Raw genomic sequence first — 22,392 nt, 5'->3', positions numbered from 1 at the left:
TCAGGGGAGTTATTTATCTTTCCTCTTTTTTTTTTTTTTTCTCCAAATCTGCCAAATAGAGCGAGGTTCATCAACTCGAGTCCGTCAACAAGCTGCTGACTGAAGAGCTCACCCAGGCAAAAAGTACCCATGAGAACCTGACAAAGACACTGGAAGAAATCCAGAGTGAAACCAAGGTACAGTGAGGCCCAGACCCATCTACAAGAGTTGAAAACCTGCAATATATAGACCATTTTTTAAAAAGAGTCACCTTTAAACAAATGTTAAATTATGAAGACACTTTCCGCAATATGGCTGCCGATAGGGCTGTATTTTAGACAAAATAACAGCTATTAGCTTTGATGTTATATTTTCCTCTTTGCTCTGCGGCAAAAAGACAACTACTATATTATTGGAGGTCAGTTGGTGATCTTTTTATTCTTCTTACTCTTGATAATGCTGCATCACATCCAGTAGACCTCAATTGTGGCATGTGGGTAGATCATTGTGAAGGTGAAGACTCTAAATTCCGATTTACCTGTTTACTGAAAAATAAAAAGCAAAAATGAACCGTGGGGGAACACTGTACACGGAGATGGCATTTCAAGCTGTTTGTTTGTTTAGTCTTGTGCTTCTGCATAAAAGATATTAAATAATGTTTGTGCACAGATGCTGTCAGGAAGGTTGGATAAGAGTGAGAATGAACTCCAAACTGAGAAGAAAAACGGGCTAAAGCGAGACAAAACTATTCAAGGGCTCACGCAGGTCATCAAAGAACAAGAGAAAGAGGTGAAGCCTTGAAAGACAAACTTATTGAACCTTCTTTGGAAGCCAACATTGATTTTGCTAATGCGTCACCCTGTCCCTCTTGGCTCTGCACAGATTGCAGAGTTGTGCCATGAGATTGAGGACCGGGATGATGCTCTCGCCAAAGCCAGGGAGACAGCGCACAAGGCTCAGATGCAAAAATATCAGGTAAGTTTTGTCTTTTCTAGCCAGGGAGGAACCATGAAAACCTTTGCTTTTAACAACAGAGTATCTTGCATTTTCTCCTTTAGGGAGCGGAAGAACACCAAAGTCTATTAATGACCAAGCAAACAGAGCTGATCCAGCTCCAGGGCGAGCACCACGCCAAGGAGCTCGAAGCCCATAAGCTGCAGCGGGCCCTGGACAGGAAGGAGCATGAGCTATCTGACTTGCAGCAGGCAAAAGAGCAGCTGGAGGTGCAGTTGGAAGACCTGCAGCAGCAGAAGAAGAAGGGAGACAAAGCCTTGAATGTGAGACTTGATTGAAAGGAAATGAAAAAAAAACGACGTACTCTATCCCACCCACAAGAGGCAAAAATCTGTGACAAAGAAAGGCGCTGCTTTTCAAGCTAACAATATCGTTTCGTGTAACGAGAGTCTGCTAGTTGATTGCTAGCATATGTTGTAAAACATTATAGACAGGCTAACAGAAACTGGCTTCAATGTTACTATCGTTATAAACCTTCAAACAAGTTTCAGGACGAACACAAACAGAGCAGCAACACATCAGTCAAGCACTCATCTGAATGTTGTAAAAAGCCGTCAAAAATATACATTTTGTTGAAAAATCGACATAGCAGGGATTCACTGTGTTCAAATATTGTCGACATCACCCCCCAGGATCTTACCAACCAACTGAAAAAGCTCAGCGATGAAATCGGGGAGAGGGAAAGTTCTCTGGAGCATCAGTACCAGGAGCTGTTGGACCAAACCAAAAGAAAAGTGCACGCTCATGAAGTCACCATCCAGCGGCTAACATTCACCTTGGCTGATAAAGAGCAGCAGTTACAGGTGACACAACAGTAATAATCTAAATAAAACAACAAGCATACTTTTTTTTGTAACTGGTTGGGGGTTTGATCTTTTAGGAGTACATGAAAGCGGTCAGAGATTTTGAGCAAAACAAGAGTCCCTCAGGAAACGACGGGATGCTCGCGAAGCTGTGCCAAAGGTTGAAAGAGAAGGAAAAGGCACTAGAGGTGAGCCTTACTAAAATCTTAAATTTTTCGCTGGTGCCCTTGAGATAAAAGTTTAAAGTTGATGACTTTAAATCTACTCATTTAACGGTAATGCTAACATATACTGTTCTGGGAAACGCAAAAGATGGGATAGCATTTATGACCAAGCTGTTACATCCCTCATTTTATGACGAGTTTCACCACTGCCTACTCACAGCAAGCGCTGGATGAGAGATTTGCAGCCATCGAAGAGAAAGACAACAAAATCCATGAGCTGCAACTGTCACTCCGTGTAAAGGAGAGGGACTTCGAGAGGCTCAAGAACATTCTGTTGCACAATGAAGAAACTATTAATGTGAGTAGATGAAAGTTAGTTTTAGTGCTCTTCAGATAAATCTCGGACAAACGATGTAACCAAGCTAAAATGCTAATAAAACATCTCACCATATCTTAGCTCGCAAGACTTGAATTAGACAGATGCAATTGTTTCCTAATTTACTGTATTTATATCCAGGTATTAGTTATATATACAGTACAAGGAATTCAAAAGTCAATTCTACTTAATATTTCACTTAAAACCCGTTGCATTTTCCCTGCTCAGAGTTTTGATAGCCTGATCAAGGAGAAGGATCTGGAACTGCAGCAGCTTGCAAACACACTAAAGAACCTGCAGAGGGCCAAGCAAGACATGGAGGACAACCTGAACAGGTCGCTGAGAGAGAAAGACTCCATCATTAGCCAGCTGCAGCTCTCCCTCAACGGCAAGATCAAAGATTTGGAGGTCAGTCCACGTATGTGCTAATGCCTGAGCTTGGTGTCACGCAATGTCGACCTCCCGTCCTTTTGCAGGAATTGTCCGAATCGGTGCTGAGCCAGTCGCAAAGTCACGCACGCGACTTGGCCGAGCAGATGGGCCAGAGGTTAAAGGTGAATGAAGCAATGCTGGCCGAGGCCGTGAAAGCCAGGGAAAGGCTTGTGGCCGAAAACGAGGTCGCCGTGGAAGGACTGCTGGCAACGATTAGTAGCAAGGACCAACTCATCAAGGTTAAATGCAAAAGCATCTACTAGCGTTCGGATAAATAGACGCTACCCTACTTCCAAGCATTCGGATTTACAAACAAACTGCTTTTAGAATTCTTTTGCATTTTGTTGTTTGACAAGTGGAGGCAGACACCAACGATAACAACAGAACAAAAATGGATAAATAGCGACATGACCAGTCCTATCTACAAACAGCTTTATGGAACATGACATTTGTTTGCAAAGTACGGTAGCATCTGTTACTTTTCCTTTGAAAATTTGATTTTTTTCCTTAAAAGTGAGACTTTCTGAAAAAACATACTGTATATAACCTATTCTCAAAAAGTTGCTTTTCTAAAGAGGCTTATTCCCCCCCCCCCTTTTTTTAAACATATTTAGTTTCTCAACAAAATCAGTTTTCCAGCTGAAATGTTTCCTAAAAAAATTGCTAATTCTTATTTTTTTAAAAAGTCTCTATTTCTGCTCTTCCATTTCTACAATATGGACTTAAAAAAAACAGAATACACAGTACTCATACAAAAGAAGACGAGAAACGTTTTTGAGTGTTCTAAGATTAAGGCTGGGGAAGTAGCAACAACGTCAAAATAATGATTTACAAATGATATATCTGTCTGTCTCATCCTGCCTGTTTCTTTTTTCTTTTTTTGACTATAATCTTATCAGGAGTCCGCCAAGCACTACAACCGCATGCTATCTGAGCGTTCCCAAGAGATTCAGGAGCTGAGGAAGCAGCTGTCCGACAGCCATCAGCTCACCGCCGCTGAGAGGCAAAGCTCCACGGCGGCCCAGAAGGAATCTTTGGAAATCGCAGAGCTGCGATTCCTCCTCAATGAAAAAGACGTCGTCCTCGAAGTAAGCCCCCCGCGGGATAAAAAGGGACTCTCTGCTGTCAAATGTGCTTAACTTGAAAGCCTAAGAGGAGGGGAATGAAATTAGAACACCCACAGAGCCAGTAATCCTGTCCTTTATTTTGACTTGTTTTAATTACTGGACAAGTTGGAAGTGACAACTCTGTGACATGGTTGAATTTTGCAGAGGCTCCTCCACCGAGGCCAGGAGACGGAACACGACAAGGAGCCAGATTACGTGCTGGAGCTAAGACAAACCATCCAGATCATGCAAGAGAAGTTAGATGAGCGCCAAGGTGAGGCTAATTCAGGGTGTGAGCGTGAATAACACAGTGATACATTCATGTAACTTTTCATTGATATCTTTTTTTTTTTTTTCTGGCAACATAGCCGAACTCTCCAGGAGGAACAGCGACGACAGCGTGGAGAACATTCCACTATCCAAGAAGACTGTTGTAGTTCTTAAGAAAGAGCTGGCACAGAAAACGGACTCTCTCAACAAAGCGCTGAAAAGGGAGAATGAACTGAAGGTCTTGTTTTCCTTCATCATGTGGGAAATCTTTCTTTTCCTGTCTACTCACTGGTGCAACTATGTCCATCTAGATGTCTTTAGCCGAGCTGCAGGCTTTGCTGTCCGAGCTGGAGGGCCGCAGTGAAGGCCAGGCCGCCAACATCGAGTCCCTGACTGCCACCCTTGAGACCAAGGATGAGATCATTCATGTAAGAAGTCTCTCATGGAAGGAGTATTTTCTTTTGATTGCTCCTTTCCTGGGCTAGGAATGTCAAAAATATTCCAGATTGGAAACAAAAATAAGTCTTCATTTAAGTTCCCCATGTAGAGGCAACCTTCAATTATTGAAATTCACTCCTGTTTTTTCCCATGGAAAGTTTCCAATTTTGAATGTTTTTGTGATCCGACTCCTTCCCCAACTGTCCCAAGTCCTAATGGTTACGTCTTGCTCTCTGAGCAGGTTCTCCAAGAACGCCTCGGCCCGCAAGGGGACACGCAAGGTGATTTCGCCCCGGATCGGGTCATTGGCGGCAGCATCGATCGATCGCCTTCGGGGCTCCCAGAAAGAGAGAGAACCATGATTGGTGGAGACAGCCAGCAAGAAGTAATTGAAAATTCTACAACCGCTTTTCTGGTTGATGAAAATGGGTTTAAAGTTTGATTGGTTACTTGCTTTTCAGGTGCTTCCCAACCTAGTAGCTTTGCAGCAGGAGCACGAGGCTCTCAACAAAGCGCTGAGGGCCGAGCAGCAGCTCTACTCCAGCCTTGTCAGGACTGTGAAGGAGCAGAACAGGTGGGATAGGCCGCACCAGGAAAATATCATTTGGATTTGTTGCTTGATGTTGTGGTTCCAACTTGGAAAAAAAAAATGCTGGACCAGTTTTGCGTAAAGAAATATTTTGACGAACTGGTATAGGATTCAAAATGCAACTCACCACTATGATAAATTTAGTTATTTTGTCTACACAGAACCGTAGACAAAATAAGTTGATATCTGCATTGTAGTTCACTAACAAATATGAAGGAAACAGAGAGAAAAAAAATCAGAATTAATATCCCATGCTGAAACACATTGGTACTGTCAGTCTAAAAGGGATTAGGAAGAGGTTAAAATGGCTTTGAATCCTCCCCCTCCACCATTAAGCTAAATGATCCTTTGAAGAAGTGCAGCCCAAAATAATAATGAAAGGTGTGTTCGGTTTGCAGCGCCCAACGTCTTCACGCTCTGCAGCTGGAGCTGACGGCAGTGCAGCTCCTCAGGCAGCAGCTGGAGGACGGCGTCAAAGCCAACGAGGAGCTCAGAGACGACTTGGAGAGAGAGCTAGACAGAGCCAAAGTCAGAGAAGGTGTAGTGCACATGCATGAGAGTCCTTCATGAGCCCCAAATGGGGGTCATTTGTATCAATTAGGCTGCTAGGAAACCCGACAAATCTGAAGTTCTGCTCGGAAATGAGTTTAGTGACCATGTGGGAAATACAAATACACAGACAGGCCTGCCCATCTTTGTCCTCTGTCACGCTAAACTGTGTTTGCTCATGCTAACAAGATCCCAGCCCCTCTTCATTTCAGCATCTGTTTCGCTTCTGTCCGCTCTTCATCTCCATCATCACTTGTGCATTTGCATGCTGACTTTCTATTTGTTCTCTCTGTCTCTCTCTTTCCATGTCCTCACACTTTCACTCTCCTGACTTGTTCTCCTATCCTTGTTTTTAAAAAACAAAACGTGAATAAAAGCTTCCGTTTGTCCATCTTTGGGTTTCTCGCACGCCTGTGTACTTGTTCAACTTCCCCATTAAGCCATTGGTCTGCTGATGACTTCACATCTCCGTGGGTATTAATCCAGCCGACTCGGCCATCTGCCACTGTAAATTAGTTTAATCTAAAATCCGATGAACGTCTTGTTATATAACGAAGCAAATTGGTTTGTTTATTTAAGTACAACTCTCCACTCCCATAATCTCAAGTCAGGGCATGACTTTGAGGCTGACTGAAAGTTTCTCTGTGCACGCAGATATTCCCGTAAGCCCCGTTATTTAAGAGTTGCTCCACACATGCGCCTGTGTTTGTTAGTGTGCGTGAGTGTGCATGTCAGCGCATCAAACATCATTGCGCAGAGTGGAAGGTATAGAAATGGGTCAGCCGTATGTAACAAGCAGCTCTCTCTGCAAGATGGATCTGGCCAATTATAACTGATGACATTTGCGTATTTCCCCATGACGATGCCTCTTAAATCACATGGGGGGAAAACAGATACATATTGCAGCTCCTTCCAAGCCTGATCAGTTTTTTATTTTTATTTTTATGCGCTGTCTCCAAATGTTCTTTTTTAAGGGCGTTCCTCCTTCCTCTCTCACAGCTGATTTAATAAAGTCTTTCTGTCATATGTACTTCCATTTCAATCAGTTGTCTTCCGACATGCTATCCTTCATTTATTCTCATCCACGTCATCTCCGCTACTAATACAATGTCATCTGCGTAGAAAACACGTCACTGCATTAACACGCTCCTGCACCTCCCTCCCAAAAATCAACAAAAATGTTGAAAAGCACTGAAACCATGATGGATTCAGACATACCAATAGAATTATACTTTTGATGTCAAGTTTTAAGTTGGTTCGGTACAGTACAAAATGTCATAGCTTTAACTAGAAAATTATATTAAAATAATATCAAGACGAGGGTTTTTGTAACACTGTAAATGTTTGTGTTCAGGCGTGAATGTAGTTGATGCCAAAGAACTGGAGAGCATGCAGCATCAGCTGGAAGATGCCCAGCGTTGGAATGCCTCTCTGCAGGCCCGCTTGGGGGCCATCCAGAACCGCGGCGGAGGAGTGGGCGGCACCGGCGACAGCCGTACGATGTCCACATGACACTTATGCCCTGTGTGAAATATTTCTGTGAAATATTGCGTTCCTTTCTCCTAAGGAGACTCGCTGAGTTTCATCGGTGATCAGACCTCTTACATGAGCATTTGTGTGGATGAGGGGCATGACAACATTTCACCACAGGAGCTCAAACTGAAGGTGAATTGAATTCACTTTATGCAGATGCTACAGGCTAACAGAAATTAGCATAGATGTTACGGTCATCTAAAGGTTCAAATAACTCCATCATTAACACACACACACACACAACATATAACAATACTCCAGAAATAAAATAGCTTGTGTTCTGACTCAACCTCTATTACTGGATATCAGTTTGGGACTGAAGACACGCAAGTCTAAATTTTGACTCGCCTGTATACTGTAAAAACTCCTAAAAAGCAATGTTTAAAAATCTGTCATGGAAATAAATTGATAGCTTTTCTCAATTCATCCACAAGAGAAATTGACTGTTACAGTAGTTTGTTTTGTCGCACTATAGTAAGTATGTCACTTAAGTTTGTCTGCATCTGTTAGGTGCGAGAGCTGCAGGACTGTGTTAGCAAGCTTCAAGCGTTAAATGTAGTCCTCCAGAGCAGGCTGGCAGCACATGAGAAGGCTGACCAAGATGTTTTCAACAAGGATGACCAAAACCTGGCCAACAGTCACCCATGGAAACAGGTTGGAGACCACAAAGGCAGTCCTTTCTCTCAACTGCACACAGACTCTTATTTTTCTAAATTAATCCGTATAAAAGTCTCCTGTTAAGTGAAACTACTCGGTGCCATCGTAACAGCCACCTTTTAGTTTTAGTATCTCCCCCCTCCCGTCTAACCTTTGAACCTGACTTAACCTCCGCTGTGTCTGGCTTGTTACTACAGTATGCTGCATTTGAGAAAATTGAGACGTGGCAGGTTATGTAACAGAATGACTGCAGTGGTACCTCGAGTTCTGAATACGCCATGTTAAATGTCTTATGAGTTGCAATTTGCCACGTGGTCAGTCGTCGATGCACTTTCGGCTGTTCAGCCGGGCCAAGTTGTCAAACACACAAATACAAAGTTAAAAGCATTCTCAAGGGTCATGGAGCAGACGCTAAAACAAACGACGCGAATGTTTTGAGTACTTACAGCAATTACTTGTTCAAAAAAAGATTATTTCTTTACCTTTTTCTGTTTTGTTCTGTTCATTGTGTACATACAATGCAGTGTTTTTGTTTTTGTTTTGAAAACTCAAAACCAAAAAAATGCGCTTTGTGAACTGCATGCTGGACATATCCTACTTCTCAGTAGTCTCAAATGCAGTATCCCCTATTTCTAATTTCTTTTACAAGTGTGTCTTTTTTTCCTGGACTCTTTCCTCCATTGTTCCTAACCAAAGCCTGTCTTTCTATCTCTATCTGTTTCCCATAAAACGGTCTCTCTTCGCCATATCACATTAGACACGTCATACCATCCCGCTGTCGCTTTGCACTGTGTTTTTGAATTTTGTTGCCCCATTGAGTTTTCTTGTTTTTATTTTATTTTCGAATCGAGTCACATATCAGTCATACTCGCCTCACATCCCATTACTCTAGCAGCCAGACACAACAACGATTACAGAGGTGCCGCCTGTTGCTCACCAGACGTGCCGCTCTCAAGACAAAGAGAGTCAGACGGACATCACACTGGGGCAGGTATGTTCCTAAGTAATCACTAGATTGCCTTTTTAAAAGGGTTGGTCTTGGTTCTTAAATACACCACTAATCAAGTGAGAAATCATCATTTGACCTAACTGCCACAAACTTGGTTGCGCACGCAAATAAAAATAAAAATACGTTTGCCTTGCCTCTCAGCTTCTTGGGGATGAGAGTGTGGACAGCGGCCAGGGCCAGAGCAGAGAGAATGCTCGTTGTGCCGCAACAGAGATCGATTCTGTAAAATGTCTTCTGACTGATAATGGTGCTGCATCACTCCTGCACCTTAGGTCAGACTTTTTTTCTTCATATCACCCATCTCCACGTCCACTAGAAAGTGACCTCTTTAAGTGTTGTAAATTCCCTTGTTCCAGAGAGGAAGTCCGCAGGCTCTTAGCTGAAAACATGCAACTGCAAGGTCTGCTGAAGGAACAAATGTCCAGTGAGTGCAAAGAGAAGGAGAGCACAGAAGTGTCGGGCAACAGGAGCGATGAATCAAGACAGAGTCAAGAAACTTTGCAGGGTCAACCTAAGGACAAAGATGAGGAGTGCACAATGGATAGGAGGGCCCTGATCACCACAGAGGAAGTGGGAACTCTGCAAACTGGCGATCACCGCAAGATTTCAAAGCAGATGGTGTGTTTTATATTAGTGCAAGGGTGTTTTTGTGTTTATATAACACAGGACAAACAAAACGCTAGTAATATTGTATTTTTGGATGAAATTTAAGGATGGACCTTGATTGTTCCATGACCTTAATATCTGAACTTTGACCGTAACATCCTCCCACTTTACCAACCCCCCCCCCCCCCCAAAACATGCACATTAGGTTCATTTTTCAGTGCACGGTATATCACATCTATCACTCTCGTCACCTGCTACCCTAATGAAAAAAAGCACCATAGAAATGAGCGGATGGATTCATGACTTTCAATGTTTCTCTTGTATTTTTTGTAGGCCCGTTTCAGATCTCGATTGCCTGTCCCTGTGAGGCCGAGAGCAGAATCTTGCAGTGACGCACATTCAGAGCCAAGTAAAGCGGACGCGGCGCAGCAACTTCACACAGATGCTGACCTGCACTCCACTACAGACTCCACCGCGTCATCCCAACCAAGCGCCGACCCCTCTTCTTCCTGCGGACGTGCTCACGATAGCGGCTATCCAGACACGCACACGTCGGATGACACCCAGGACCACGCCGCTCTTCTTACCCAGCTGGAGCTCCTTCACCAGGAGTGCCAGGAGAAAGAGGCCTTGATCAACAAGCTGGGCGAGCAGCTGGCTGATTGGGAGGAGCTCCATGCGCAGCTCCAGGACAAGGAACGTCTCAATAGCCAGTACGTGGAGGCCTTACAAGCTGCCGAGTCCACCATCGCCTACCTGACCGCCTGCAGTCTGGACAGCCAGGGTGGGTCCAGACAAGGAGCAGCGCCTTCTGATGTGGGCTCTAGCGGCCCATGCCTGGATTTACAGAAAGTGCTTCAGGAGAAGGAGGACATCAACAAGCAACTCACACAACTTTTGAATTTGGTAGAGAAGCACATTTCATTTCCAGATAGCCAGGAAAAGCAGGGGGAAATTGGAGATCTCCGTTTGAAGATGGAGGCATTAAATGCCTCAATAAACAAGCAGAACTCCAGAGGGGTCTTTGGAGGACCCGAGGGTTCGGCGTACAAGGACTCTTCTCAGGATGAGTTGAGATTGAGTACTGCCACACAGACGGCACCTGAATCTCTCGCAGACAATGAGTTGTGGGATCCGCAGGGAAAAAGTGGAAATTCTGACCAAACTTCAAGTCAGGAGATGACCCAAGTTCTTGTGAAATGCCTTAGCTCGGCAGAATCTGTCATAGCTTCCCTGGCAGCTGCCTGTAAAAATACCATCTCGTTCACCAACCCTCACCTACAAGAGCACTTGGGCAACCTCCAGAGAGCTCTACAAAAGAGACAAGAACTGGAGCGCCTCACTCGCGCCACTCAGCCAAGCACTCAGTCCGAGGAACTTCTCGGCTCGGATCTCCTTTGCAATCTGGAAATGCTCTGCAAGGTCCTCAGTGATCACTCTCAGAGGATTAGTGAGCTCCAGGCCTCTCTCCAGGAAGAGAGGGCCCAGAGGGAAGAGAGCGAGGGCCATGCAGTGCTGTCGGACACCAAGGGCCTAGCGCCAAGCGTTCAGGCCCAGCTGGAGGCTCTGCACAAGGCACTGAGAGAGAAGAAGAAAGCCTGCAAAAACCTGGAGGAGAAACTCGCCACGGCTCAATCTACACCATCCATGAATAACGCAGCACAAAAAGGTGAGCGCATTTATTGAGTGCAAAGATAGCTCCTTGACCTGTGCCATTTTCAAGGGAGTCCGTTCAGCCGTTTCCATTCTCTGTACATGTTTGACTTGTTGTAGAAAGCTGTACAGAGATACCTTGACTTACAAGTGACCACAACTTAGATTTTCTTTTTCCAAATAATGAGGCGTCACTTATTTATTTATTTTTTAAGTTACCCCTCGACGAGAGTTAAGCAAAACAAAACAGAGCTACAGTCCCTGATGCACTTATAGCACAGATGTTTAACGAACTAAACGAGTCATGCACACAAATACAAATAAAAAGACTCAAGAAACTGCAGTACAAAATGCAAAATCTTGTCAATCACTAGGCCTTGGCTCTGAAAAACACACACAAATATTCAAAATTGGTAACCTAAGAAACCTCATCCATAATGCATCGTGCGACCCAGAGATCTGCAACTGGTCAATTATGGGAGTTTTAACAAAAACATTTATTTATTTTTTTTGGCCAGATGAAATGCATTAATGGCATTTCAATTGATTTGACATGCAAACCTATATTGTAAGTCAAGTTATCACTGTAGTGGGGTGAGTCCCACTTCTGTTATGGAGCTATCCAAGATGCCTCGTCGCTGACTTAACGTGACCGTTGCCTCCAATGCCAGCTCTGGAGCGCGATGACAAAGGTGTGCAGGTGGATTTGCAGGACCTGGGTTACGAAACCACGGGCAAGCGTGAGAACGATAGGGAAGAGAGCAGTAGCACAGGTCAGACACGTTTGAGACGGACGCTGCATGTCTGTCTTCCGAGTGGACACTAAACTCACGCGGCTTGGGCTGGAGTCTCTCACGGGCTGCATGAGAAGTGAACAGGGGGGGCCGTAACACACTCTCAATGTTTGAGTCTCCTAACCTCACAAACGTCTTTCTTCTGCTTCTCAGTGTGGTGTGGAATTGCCACCGCCTTTCACTGCCATGCAATGGTTTGCATTGATGGAACCTTTGCATGTCTTTTCTGCACCTAATAATCTTCACTTCCTTCCTTATCTTCTTTAAAAGCCTTGTTTCCACCGTGCTAGTATGGCAGTTTGGTGTATGTTTTTCAGTGTTTCTATATTCTAATGGGTTAGAAAATATCCAGGTACATTTTTATAATCATTTGTGAAGAGAAAAGTTCTGCGACTTGTTTCACAAAGAGAAATGCTGACAACTCAAACTGCAAACTAAGAATTTTTCCCAATCATCCTGACCAGACAATCAATCAGAGCATCTGCAAAAAGATCCTGATTAAGTCAGCCTACTATGTTTTTATTCTGAACTGGAATAATTGGTGGAGACACGGCTTTTAACTCATTCACTCCCAAAGACGTTTTAAACGTCTTTTCAGACCTGGTCCAGAATTGGCTGGTACTGAATAAGTTATTGATTATTCCTGTGATCATCATTATGAAGTGCAGTTCTCAACGGTGTTAAACGCTTCTTTATTTTATTGTTGCTGTCTGTCCGCCGCTCCAGACCTTGAGGTGGGCATCAAAGCAAGCGGAAGCGCTTCTAGTCTCCCTTCGCTGCTGACTCATGAGCAGGTGCACTTTTCCTCCACTGAACATCTGGACTCTGCCGCCAGCACACCATACCCAAGTTCCCCTACTTTGAGCTCGGCCAAGGTATTTCGTCACAAATATTGCCCGGTTTATGTTTTCAAATGTGATCAAAGCTAATGCGGCCCCTGCTGCGTTTTCAGGTCAGTCAGAAAAGCCTTCAGAACTTCGAGGAATATGGCCTCTCAGACGACCCGCTACTACTCCAGGCGCAGGTGCGAGAATTGAAGGTCCCCTTGGAAAGCCAAACCAAACTCATCCACCAGATGCCAAGTCTTGTGCGGAGGAACCCAGTGGCTGGCCACCGCTCTGACCAGTTGACGAATCAGGACGGAGCACAAATCCATCATGCAAGGCCCAGTAGGGAGCAGATGCGGGAGAAAGACTGTGACAGAGAAGCCCCGGCCATAACTGGTGAAACCAGTGAGGCAGAACGAAAGAAGAGTGCAACAGAGCAGCTACAGCATGCCCGCAGCCGCTCTGCCTCCCCTGCCAGGTTGCAATGCAATGCACTCATTCATCAGAAATGCTGAACTAATCCAAGATTACAATAGACAACTATTACTGCGACTTAGTTGGGGACCTTCTTTGCCCATTTACACAGTCTGATGTCAGTCTGTCGCTTCCACAGCCTGGACTCCCTGGTGCAGTCGCAGGCCAGGGAGCTGTCGCAGCTCAGGCAGCAGCTCAAGGAGAGCCGGCGGCTCGCGGGCCTGCAGCGTCGGCAGATGGTGGAGCTGAGGAGGGCTTTCCAGGAGATGCTCCACGTCACCCCGGGGGACCGCTACATGAGCGAGGTGCTCAAGGAGCAGCTGGACAAGAGCCTGAGTATTCTGGATCGGCTGGAGGGACGCTTGGACAAAGGTACCGGCCGCGCTTGTTTATGAAAACTCGGCACTGACGCATGCAAACTGTAGTGTAGAAGGCACTCACACTGAACAAACCGTGTGTTAAATGGCCAACCAGAGCTGACACATTGTTCCTGATGATACTCACTTGGCCACGCCTCTTAGAGGTGCACATCAACACACGAATACTACAGTGTGTGACTTTTGGCTCAATTATACTTTGTAAAACCAGGTTATTTCTGTACATTCTCTTTTAATATGCTTTATATTTTCCATTCAGTGCTTTTTTTTTTATTTATTTGAAATTGACCCAAAACTGGTGTTTAATTAATCGCATTTCAGTTGATTTCATTGGGAACATTGATAGGATATACAGAAAGAAATAGATTGTGAGGTGCTCCTTGAGAGAGTAAGAAGAAATCCACTTAAGAGTCCTCAAGCGTTGCTGATTTTTCCTGACAAGTCCTTGACATTTTTTTTATTTTTTTATTTTTTTTTGGCCGTGTCTGTTAGGAGAGACTCATCAGGATAATGAAGATGTGGCGGCTCTGGAGCTTTCTCGCAGGTACATCTCAACCTTCCACTCCGCTGCTTGATATTTAGCACCCCTGTCAGTGCTGAAGGAGCTGCACTGTTTGTTTGAGACTGGCAACAGTTCACTACTTTTTCTTTTTGTGCGCTACATTTAACACAGAGGAGGAATCTTCATTCATCATTACTTGTCAATGCGAAGAAGCATCTATGAGCAGTGATCTTTGGATTTATGGTCAAGTGAACAATTTTACTAAGTGATGCAAAAAATGAATCCAGTGTTAAAATTGGTTGTCTGTGGCCATGCATTTTGCATTTATCCCGAAGACCGCTCTGTCGGCCATTTTTGCGCCTAACTCTAATTGACGACAACCACCACATGCGACGGATGGAAGATTTTTGGGGTTGGCGGCTGTTTCTATTGTCTGATGTTTGCCTCATGACCTCTTTAAAAGCAAAGCTCCCCCGTAGCCTTTCGCCTAATTGCCTTGTGACCCCGTCTGGGTTGCTACGCTTGAATGGCGTCTGCCTGACTGCTGACCTATTTTCATCCGTGTGTCAACAAAAACAATTGATGATATAACCGGGTCAGCAGTGTCATACGCATCAGAACATAGAACATAAAGCAGAACACACAGTGGCTTTCAAGGAGACATTGTGCTCATTATAATTATTATTTTTTGAAACATTAGTCTTCTGCCCTTTGTGTATTTTCACAGCAGAATCTCAAATACTTACTATCCATTTGTTAAACTAGTTGAAATCATGCAATCTTTGGTGGGCGCTTGTGCAAATGCAGAGTCCAGATTTTGTTACCGTTGATAATCAGAAGCTCTCGCATGTGACAAAACGAGCCTACTCAAACTTAGCAACGACATTTAGCAAATGTAGTGACTCCTCCAGCAAATTTCTTTTCAAGTCATTCACGCTTGAACACCTTTAAACTGATTAAAACACACTTTTAAAAGTATGTTTTAATCAGAAATAGCAAACCTGCTAACAGATTTGTGATATAGCATCAGTGTGAACAACAAGTTTGGTGGGGTTTCACAATATTCCTCCCTTGAAAACACCACACCATCATTCAGGATATTGAAAACTACCTAGTACCTTTTTCTTGTGTCGCTCACACCTAAAGGGCGGGATTTATTTGTAGTGAATGCGGGCTGACGGACAGCCCCGCTGGCCCAATCCAGCAGGAGCTTGAAAAGCTGCGTGTGGAGCTGGAGGCCGAGAGAGAGCGGCTGAGGAATCATGTCGGTTGCCTGGTCCGGCAAAATATCGCCGTGGCCGAGCGCGCCAGTGAGCGCTTGGACGTGTGAGTGGATATGCCGAAGGCATGCTGTTTGCTGTGGAATCTTTCTATTTATTTCTAATTGTCGAATTGTGTGGCTAAAACAGAGTGGTTTGATGTGGTGGTTAAAAAACGAACACAGCATGCTCGACATATCTGGAAATATTCACCGTTATAAACTTTAGTTTCCAATTGGGGAAAAAAAGTCCTATATTCTCCATCTTAATTTCCCTCTGAAATTTACCATAAACCACCTAGAAATGTTCTTCTCTTTTACATTTTGAGAGTGATGGATCCTTGTGTTAACACGCGCCTGGTCGTCATCGTCCTTTTCCTCCTCCTCCTCCTCCTCTCAGGTTGGCCAGAGAACTGCAAGAGAAGAACCGCCTCATCCAGAGCCTGCAGAGTCGGGTCCGAGGCCACAGTCCCAGCAGCTCCCACAGCTCCCACTCTGATAAGGCCTCCTGTCACGGCAGCCACCCCACACAAGGTAGTAGTCCAAGTTAGCCAGCTTGTGACTGGAAATGCTATCACGTCCTTTCGTTTAAATGAAGAACGTTAAAATCCCAGTGAAGTGACGTATATATATTTTCCTAAATACAGTCAAAAGTTTGGAACTCAAATGGTCTCAAACACATGATGTGGTCAAGAAATTCAAGCTACCAATATTAACTCTTGATCATGCACAGCTGCAAACTGAAAGCCATTTCAAGTCGTAAAGCGTCATCTGCATCATAGATGCAGATGTGCAAAACTGTTATCTGCCTTTTTGGAAGAAACTATTTTATCAGACTTTGTCCAATTACTTGGTGGTATAATCAGTCGAATAATAAGCATGAATGGAAACATTCACAACAGCCATCAGTCCATCCTGCACCGTGGGCCCGTAAAGGTCGGCAAATGCTGCACGAGATGGTTCTATGGTAGAAGTGCACTCGCATTCCATCCTCTCTCGGTTGTCTGGTATAATGTGGTTTAATGCCACACATGCCTGCCGCAGCAATTCTTTTCCACTCACAGCCATTGTGGTGCACTGAGGCATTCCATGCAGACCAAGGACTTTGCTCTGTCGGTGTCCGCTTCCAGCGCATCCCCCCTAGCCCACCGCCACCACTTTCAACTTACATTATTAAGTGGCCCCGATTGGTTTCAGGGAAGGGAAAAAAAAAAAAGAAACAGTTCTCACTGTGTTCACGTGCAGGGGACGGAGCCGAAGTGGTGGCGGGAGGCCGACTTTTGGACTTGCAGAGGGAGAACGCACTGCTTCACGAGCGTCTAAGGGACAGCAAGCAGCTCAACAGCAGCCTGCGTAGCGAGCTGGACCTGCGCCTGTCCGTCATGGCCCATCATCAGGAGCGCGACTCTCCGACACAAGCACCCAAGCCCGACGAGAACGTCGTCTTGGCGGCAAATGCTTCCGCAGAAGCACGCACCGTCACTTCAGGTAGTCGGGCCGATTGATTACTCTGTGAGATGAACCTGCTCGTGTTGTCTCCTACTTGCTGTTTTGTGAGAGGTCATCACTTGTGTTGAGGGAATGAATCCAATTTGATTTCATTGGTCCATAATTATTTATTTACAACAAAAAAAAAAAGGTATCTTTGTTCAACTATCCAAGCCAGCATTGTATAGGGACAGTTAAAGCAAACCACATATCTTTGTCACACCAATGCCTGCTAGCTTATTGATCACTCACAATGCCATATATGGGCAAACAAAACTAGCAGTGATGTCGCAGTCCTATTACCCTTTCAGCAGTTGCTATTCAATTAACTAAGCGATGCAGCAACCTCATGTAGACAGACGATACAGACTGGTCTATATTCTTTGTCCTCTGCAAAAACAAAAGAAAATAAATCTGTTATTTACTGTCAATGTGCAGTTGTGACAGTTTCTGTTTATATTATCCTGCCCCTGGTGGCCAAGGTGCATGCACCGGAAGGAGCCACACAATGAACTCAAGTCTGGAATCAAGATGCACAAACTGCTTGCTTCTTTACATTCTATTTCAATGTTATTCCCGATCATGCTTTTCACATGATTCCATCTTTTCGTGTCTACTCAGACGTGCTGGCCGAGCACCTCGAGGAGATCCGAGCTTTGAGGCGGCGACTGGAGGAGAGCATCTCCACCAACGACCGCCTGAGGGAGCAGCTGGAGAGGAGGCTTGCCGAGGTGGAGAAAGACACAGGTGACCGCTCGCTCTCTGCGGCTTTTATGACGCAATTGATGAGCTGGCCCACTCAATTGGCTGTGGTTTTGTGTGCGGGCGTTGTCACGGCAGCTACCAACATCTTCATCCACGGTAACGAGGATCAAGCTCAGCTGGTCAACGAGGTTCGCTTCCTGTGGGGTCAGAACCAAGCCCTGAAGGAGCAGCTTAACCTGGAGTCCAAAGGTACACGAGAAGCGCACTATTTTGCGAAACAAAAGCGCATCACACCTTCCTGTTGCTCTCCTCCAGACAAACAGCGGGAGAGCGAGAGGCTGCGGGAGAGCCTGGCGAGGCGCACGGCCAAGCTGGAGCAGAGCAGGAAGGACGGCGACGCCCTGAGGCAGGAGAACACGAGGCTGCTCCAGTCGCTGCGCACCAGCGAGGAGCAGTTGCGCAGGTGTCTGGAAATAATTGTTTTGACAGCAAGCTTCCTCGTATGAGGCCCCATTAAAAATCCGGAAATGTCATTGGACCAATATCAGCCATCTATCCAACCAATAGCTATCAAGGGCATGTTAGGGAGTTCAAAAGCAGTGCCATTCTTTTGCCATGTTTTGACCCCCCTTCACCTTGGTGCCCTGAGCAATTACCGCTTGACCTGTTGCCACATCCCTGCTCCTCCTCAAGCCAAAAACATGGCACTAGTCAGTGTTGCGCTCTCAACTAGATTATGGAGTTGTAAAGTCACTTAGTCGACGAGTCTGCACGAACCATACCGCACACCATGCAATGTGAAACCACACAATGTTTCGGTGTCACCATGACGACACACCATGAGTACAATTTGCTTCAGCGGTCATCCGTTTTGTCGACCCACACTGAAATCCGAAACCTGGAGTCTCGTTTAGCATTTCACTCCTCTCCCTTTCCCTTGCTCCATTGTTCTCTCGTCATTGTCCCCCAAATCCAACACACACGTCGCTTTGTGTCTTTGGTCTTTAACAAGAAGTATGACATTCACCCCATGATATTTCGTGGCCGATAATTTTATTTATCCACTTTCCGACGTCCACATCTATGATAACCCTTTCTTGTTGCCACTATGGGGTAGTGTCGTAACACCCTTTAGCTGCTAACTCTGTGTGCATGTTGGGTTTTTTTGTTTGTTTTTTATGCGTTCAGTCTGCAGTGCGAGGTGAAGCTCCAGCGGCAGCAGGTGACCGACTTGCAGCGTCTCCTGCAGTCGCTGCGCGTGGAGCTGCAAGTTCGTGAGAAGATGGAGACGGCGGCGCACAATCAAGGTTGGTTTCTTCTCTTCACTCCATCGCAACACATAATTACTAAGGGAAACCAACCTTAGAATTACTTTTGTCTGTGTAAATGAGATGGACACTTGACCCTATTTTGCCATCCGCGACCTGGGTACCCGTCTGTCATTGTCCTTCAGTCCTCATTCATATAATAATCGTCCTCCATCCCCGTCCGTGCATGACACCGTGGGAGAAACAAACCTGTCACCAGAGTTCAGCCTTAAGAGGGGTGCATGAAATGCATGGGAAATACATGGGAGATGTTCTTAATTTTCCTTAAAAAATGAAATATGTTTACAGTTTTCAGTATGTTTGGAGTTGTTTTTTATAGATAAGTTGGATTTAGGTGACAGTAGTTTGGATGAATAAAAAAGTACTAATTATCATTTATGTTCACATTATGTTCTATTTATCAGTGTCAGAATTCATACACAGTGTGAATGTATTAAATTCACATTTTAATTTTATTTAATATAAATATTTTTCATTTTAAAAATGAATGACAGTAAATGGAGAGGCCTGTTTAAAAAGACTTACATTTTCAGAACTCACACCTTTTATTGTCCTGTAAAAATACACTTCATTTTAACATTTGTTGGTGAGAAATGTAAATTATTAAATTAAAATGATAAAATGAACATTTGCCGCAGATTTATTAGCTGAGTAATATTCTTGCTTTAGTTTTTCTTCTTAAAAACGTTATTTTCCAAATTCTTTTAAATAAAGACCCTCATTATCAAATAAGATAAATATAGCACCATTTAGCATCTACATTTTTGTTTGAATTGTTCCCTCTTTCCCCCCTCCCCAATCTTCAAATGTAACACCGCTTCTTTTGCAAAGGCGTCAGCGCGACACCGGATCCCGGCTCTGCTCTTCTGAGCACTGGCTCAGTGGACCTGTCCGAGCTGCTGTCGGAGATGCGCCATCTGCGTGTGCAGCTGGAGAAGAGCATCCACACCAACACAACCCTGCGACAGAGGCTGGAGGAGCAGCTGTGTCGAGGAGCCGCCCGCTCCGAAACCATCAACATCAACTACCGGCTCTCCTCTCCAGGTAAACGCACTCGCATGTCATGTCAGCAGGGATTTTCTTGGCTCAAATTCAGGCAGCAGCATCATCATTAAACACTTTTACACTTATTTTTATGTCTGTCAACATTTTCTTTTTTGAAAGTCCACGAGCTTGATGACCATGTTTTTAAAAAGAACAACCATGTTAGTGAGACATTTTTTTTAAAATACGATGAGCATGTATAGCAAGGCATTTAAAAAAAAAAAAGATGCACTACACTATAGTTGGGGTCTGACTGATAAACCGTGCTTTAAAAGAAAAATAATTTGACCGATTGTCCCGCCTCCTCCCAGCAGATGAAGGGGGCGTGTCGCCTGGTCGTGATGGTGTCGACGGTGTTCTTCACGGCGACAGCGCAAACGCTCGAGTGTGCTGCGAGGTGGATGGCGATGGCGACGGCGGCGGGAGCAGCAGCTCCAGCGAGAGCGTTACAGGCGCTCCCTCCCGCCTGGTGCCAGGCCACCGCTTGTGGGCCAACCGCAATGGGCGCCACATCCTGGCACTGGTAGAGGACTACAGTGCCCTCCGCAGGCTCATCTCAGAAGGACGCAAATTGGCACGAAGCAAGGACGCGCAGCTGCGCTGCTGTCTCAACAAGGTAGCGTCACATTTATTTCCACTTCATAATATAGTCATTTCTTTTCTCACAAAAGCTTGTTATTGATATTTGAAATAAAATGCTTTATTTTGAATAAAAATGTTCTGTGTGTGTGTTTTAAATGCAGTGCTCTTCATGTAAGACAGTAACTTTATTTTAGTAAAAAAAAAAATAGAGTGTGGTAAATAAAATATATATATTATAATGCAACTTTATTCTAACCCTAACCATTAAAAAAGTCACTGAGATTGACACTCTGACATTTCATTTTGTAAAAATCCAAATGCATTCGTTTGTATGGAGGTACTGGACGAGGAGGGCGTGAAGCAGCTGTTGGGCGACATGAGCACCATGCAGCAGGTCCTGGATGAGGCCGCCCGCCTGCTCAAATTGGTGTGGAGGGTCTCTCTGCCGACAGGGGGCGCTGCGGAAACGGTCAACGACCAGCAGGTATGCCAGTGCGTGATGCCGCCAGACCATACCATGCCAACTTTGCTGATGTCATTAAACGTCCGCCGGGTGATCCCATGCCGCAGGAGGATCTAAAGAAGGAGATCTCGCGTCTCAAGAGCCGATTGTCCCAACAGGACAGAATGCTGACCGGAGCCGTCAAACGCCTGCACACCACCAACCAGCTCAAGGAGGGCATGGAGCGGGTCATCATTGACCAGCGTATGCTCACACCTGCTCTTACTCACGCCACTCGCATAAACAAAAAAGAAGAAGCGAAGAGAAAAATAGTTGGAGTGGAACAAATGTGTAAACGTGTTTTGTGCTACAAAAGTTGTACATTTATGAGAAAAAAGTCATGGTTGAATTTTTTTGGACTAAAAACGCCTGACCATACATGGTGGGGGTTTTTTCAGCAAAAAATACTGACTAAACATGGTCGTGTTTTTGTTCTGCTAAAAACGCCTGACTATACATGGTCTTTTTTTTTTCGGGTAAAAATGCCTGACTATACATGGTCATTTTTGGGGAAGCTAAAAACTCGTTACTAGATACGTACATGGTCGGGAGGGTTTCGGTGAAAAATGTCTTATATATCGTAAGGCGTTTTTAGCCCAAAAAAACCCCGACCATGTATAGGCGTTTTTAGCCGAATAAAACGACCGTGTATAGTAAGGCGTTTTTAGCCCCCCCAAAAAAACACCATGTATAGTAAGGCGTTTTTCGCCCCAAAAAAATGACCATGTGTAGTAAGATATTTTTAGCCGAAAAAAACGACCGTGTAGAGTAAGGCGTTTTTAGCTCAAAAAACGACCGTGTATAGTAAGGCGTTTTTAGCTCCAAAAAACCGCCATGTATAGTGAGGCGTTTTTACCCGAAAAAACGACCATGTATATTAAGGCGTTTTTAGGCAAAAAAAAAAAAAAACGACCATGTATAGTAAGGCGTTTTTATCCGAAAAAAACGACCATGTATAGTAAGACGTTTTTAGCCGTAAAAAACAACCCTGTATAGTAAGGCGTTTTTAGCCCCAAAAAAAACAACCATGTATAGGAAGGCGTTTTTAGCCCAAAAAACGACCATGTATAGTAAGGCGTTTTTAGCCCCCAAAAAAGACTGTGTAGTAAGGCGCTTTTAGCCGAAAAAAGGGCCCATGTATTGTATGGAGTTTATAGCCCCCCAAAAACGACCATATATAGTAAGGTGTTTTTAGCCCCAAAAAAAACGACCATGTATAGGCGTTTTTAGCCGAAAACAACGACCATGTATAAGAAGGCGTTTTTAGCCCCCCCCCAAAAAAAACGACCATGTAAAGTAAGGCGTTTTTATCCGAAAAAAACGACCATGTATA

General features: G+C 44.6%; 1 protein-coding gene across 3 annotated transcripts in view; it reads left to right on the top strand.

The window, feature by feature from the left end:
- The window catches only part of cdk5rap2 (CDK5 regulatory subunit associated protein 2), a 29,210-nt gene that overhangs the window by 4,849 nt on the left and 1,969 nt on the right, over positions 1 to 22,392 (top strand). For 2 of the 3 annotated variants that reach the window (XM_086135560.1, XM_086135559.1), the window contains 38 exons: positions 60 to 176; positions 649 to 768; positions 862 to 954; positions 1,038 to 1,256; positions 1,626 to 1,796; positions 1,874 to 1,984; positions 2,181 to 2,318; positions 2,565 to 2,744; positions 2,813 to 3,007; positions 3,668 to 3,856; positions 4,040 to 4,148; positions 4,243 to 4,382; positions 4,456 to 4,572; positions 4,824 to 4,967; positions 5,044 to 5,156; positions 5,570 to 5,709; positions 7,075 to 7,215; positions 7,288 to 7,385; positions 7,764 to 7,907; positions 8,803 to 8,901; positions 9,061 to 9,191; positions 9,276 to 9,537; positions 9,859 to 11,194; positions 11,850 to 11,951; positions 12,699 to 12,847; positions 12,925 to 13,277; positions 13,413 to 13,645; positions 14,143 to 14,194; positions 15,811 to 15,944; positions 16,656 to 16,898; positions 17,520 to 17,645; positions 17,739 to 17,852; positions 17,919 to 18,066; positions 18,792 to 18,910; positions 19,763 to 19,975; positions 20,287 to 20,591; positions 20,895 to 21,041; positions 21,128 to 21,263. In XM_086135560.1, coding sequence (XP_085991686.1) covers positions 60 to 176; positions 649 to 768; positions 862 to 954; positions 1,038 to 1,256; positions 1,626 to 1,796; positions 1,874 to 1,984; positions 2,181 to 2,318; positions 2,565 to 2,744; positions 2,813 to 3,007; positions 3,668 to 3,856; positions 4,040 to 4,148; positions 4,243 to 4,382; positions 4,456 to 4,572; positions 4,824 to 4,967; positions 5,044 to 5,156; positions 5,570 to 5,709; positions 7,075 to 7,215; positions 7,288 to 7,385; positions 7,764 to 7,907; positions 8,803 to 8,901; positions 9,061 to 9,191; positions 9,276 to 9,537; positions 9,859 to 11,194; positions 11,850 to 11,951; positions 12,699 to 12,847; positions 12,925 to 13,277; positions 13,413 to 13,645; positions 14,143 to 14,194; positions 15,811 to 15,944; positions 16,656 to 16,898; positions 17,520 to 17,645; positions 17,739 to 17,852; positions 17,919 to 18,066; positions 18,792 to 18,910; positions 19,763 to 19,975; positions 20,287 to 20,591; positions 20,895 to 21,041; positions 21,128 to 21,263 — 7,081 coding nt within the window. The remainder of the gene's footprint in view (positions 1 to 59; positions 177 to 648; positions 769 to 861; positions 955 to 1,037; positions 1,257 to 1,625; positions 1,797 to 1,873; positions 1,985 to 2,180; positions 2,319 to 2,564; positions 2,745 to 2,812; positions 3,008 to 3,667; positions 3,857 to 4,039; positions 4,149 to 4,242; positions 4,383 to 4,455; positions 4,573 to 4,823; positions 4,968 to 5,043; positions 5,157 to 5,569; positions 5,710 to 7,074; positions 7,216 to 7,287; positions 7,386 to 7,763; positions 7,908 to 8,802; positions 8,902 to 9,060; positions 9,192 to 9,275; positions 9,538 to 9,858; positions 11,195 to 11,849; positions 11,952 to 12,698; positions 12,848 to 12,924; positions 13,278 to 13,412; positions 13,646 to 14,142; positions 14,195 to 15,810; positions 15,945 to 16,655; positions 16,899 to 17,519; positions 17,646 to 17,738; positions 17,853 to 17,918; positions 18,067 to 18,791; positions 18,911 to 19,762; positions 19,976 to 20,286; positions 20,592 to 20,894; positions 21,042 to 21,127; positions 21,264 to 22,392) is intronic. The other variant, XM_086135561.1, reaches the window with a different exon arrangement.

The sequence above is a fragment of the Hippocampus guttulatus genome, chromosome 17 (assembly GCF_054856545.1).
Source record: "Hippocampus guttulatus isolate MCC_2025c chromosome 17, RoL_Hgut_1.0, whole genome shotgun sequence".
Lineage (NCBI taxonomy): Eukaryota > Metazoa > Chordata > Actinopteri > Syngnathiformes > Syngnathidae > Hippocampus > Hippocampus guttulatus.
Note: the sequence above shows the minus strand (reverse complement) of the source record. Positions and strands in the feature narration are given on the sequence as shown.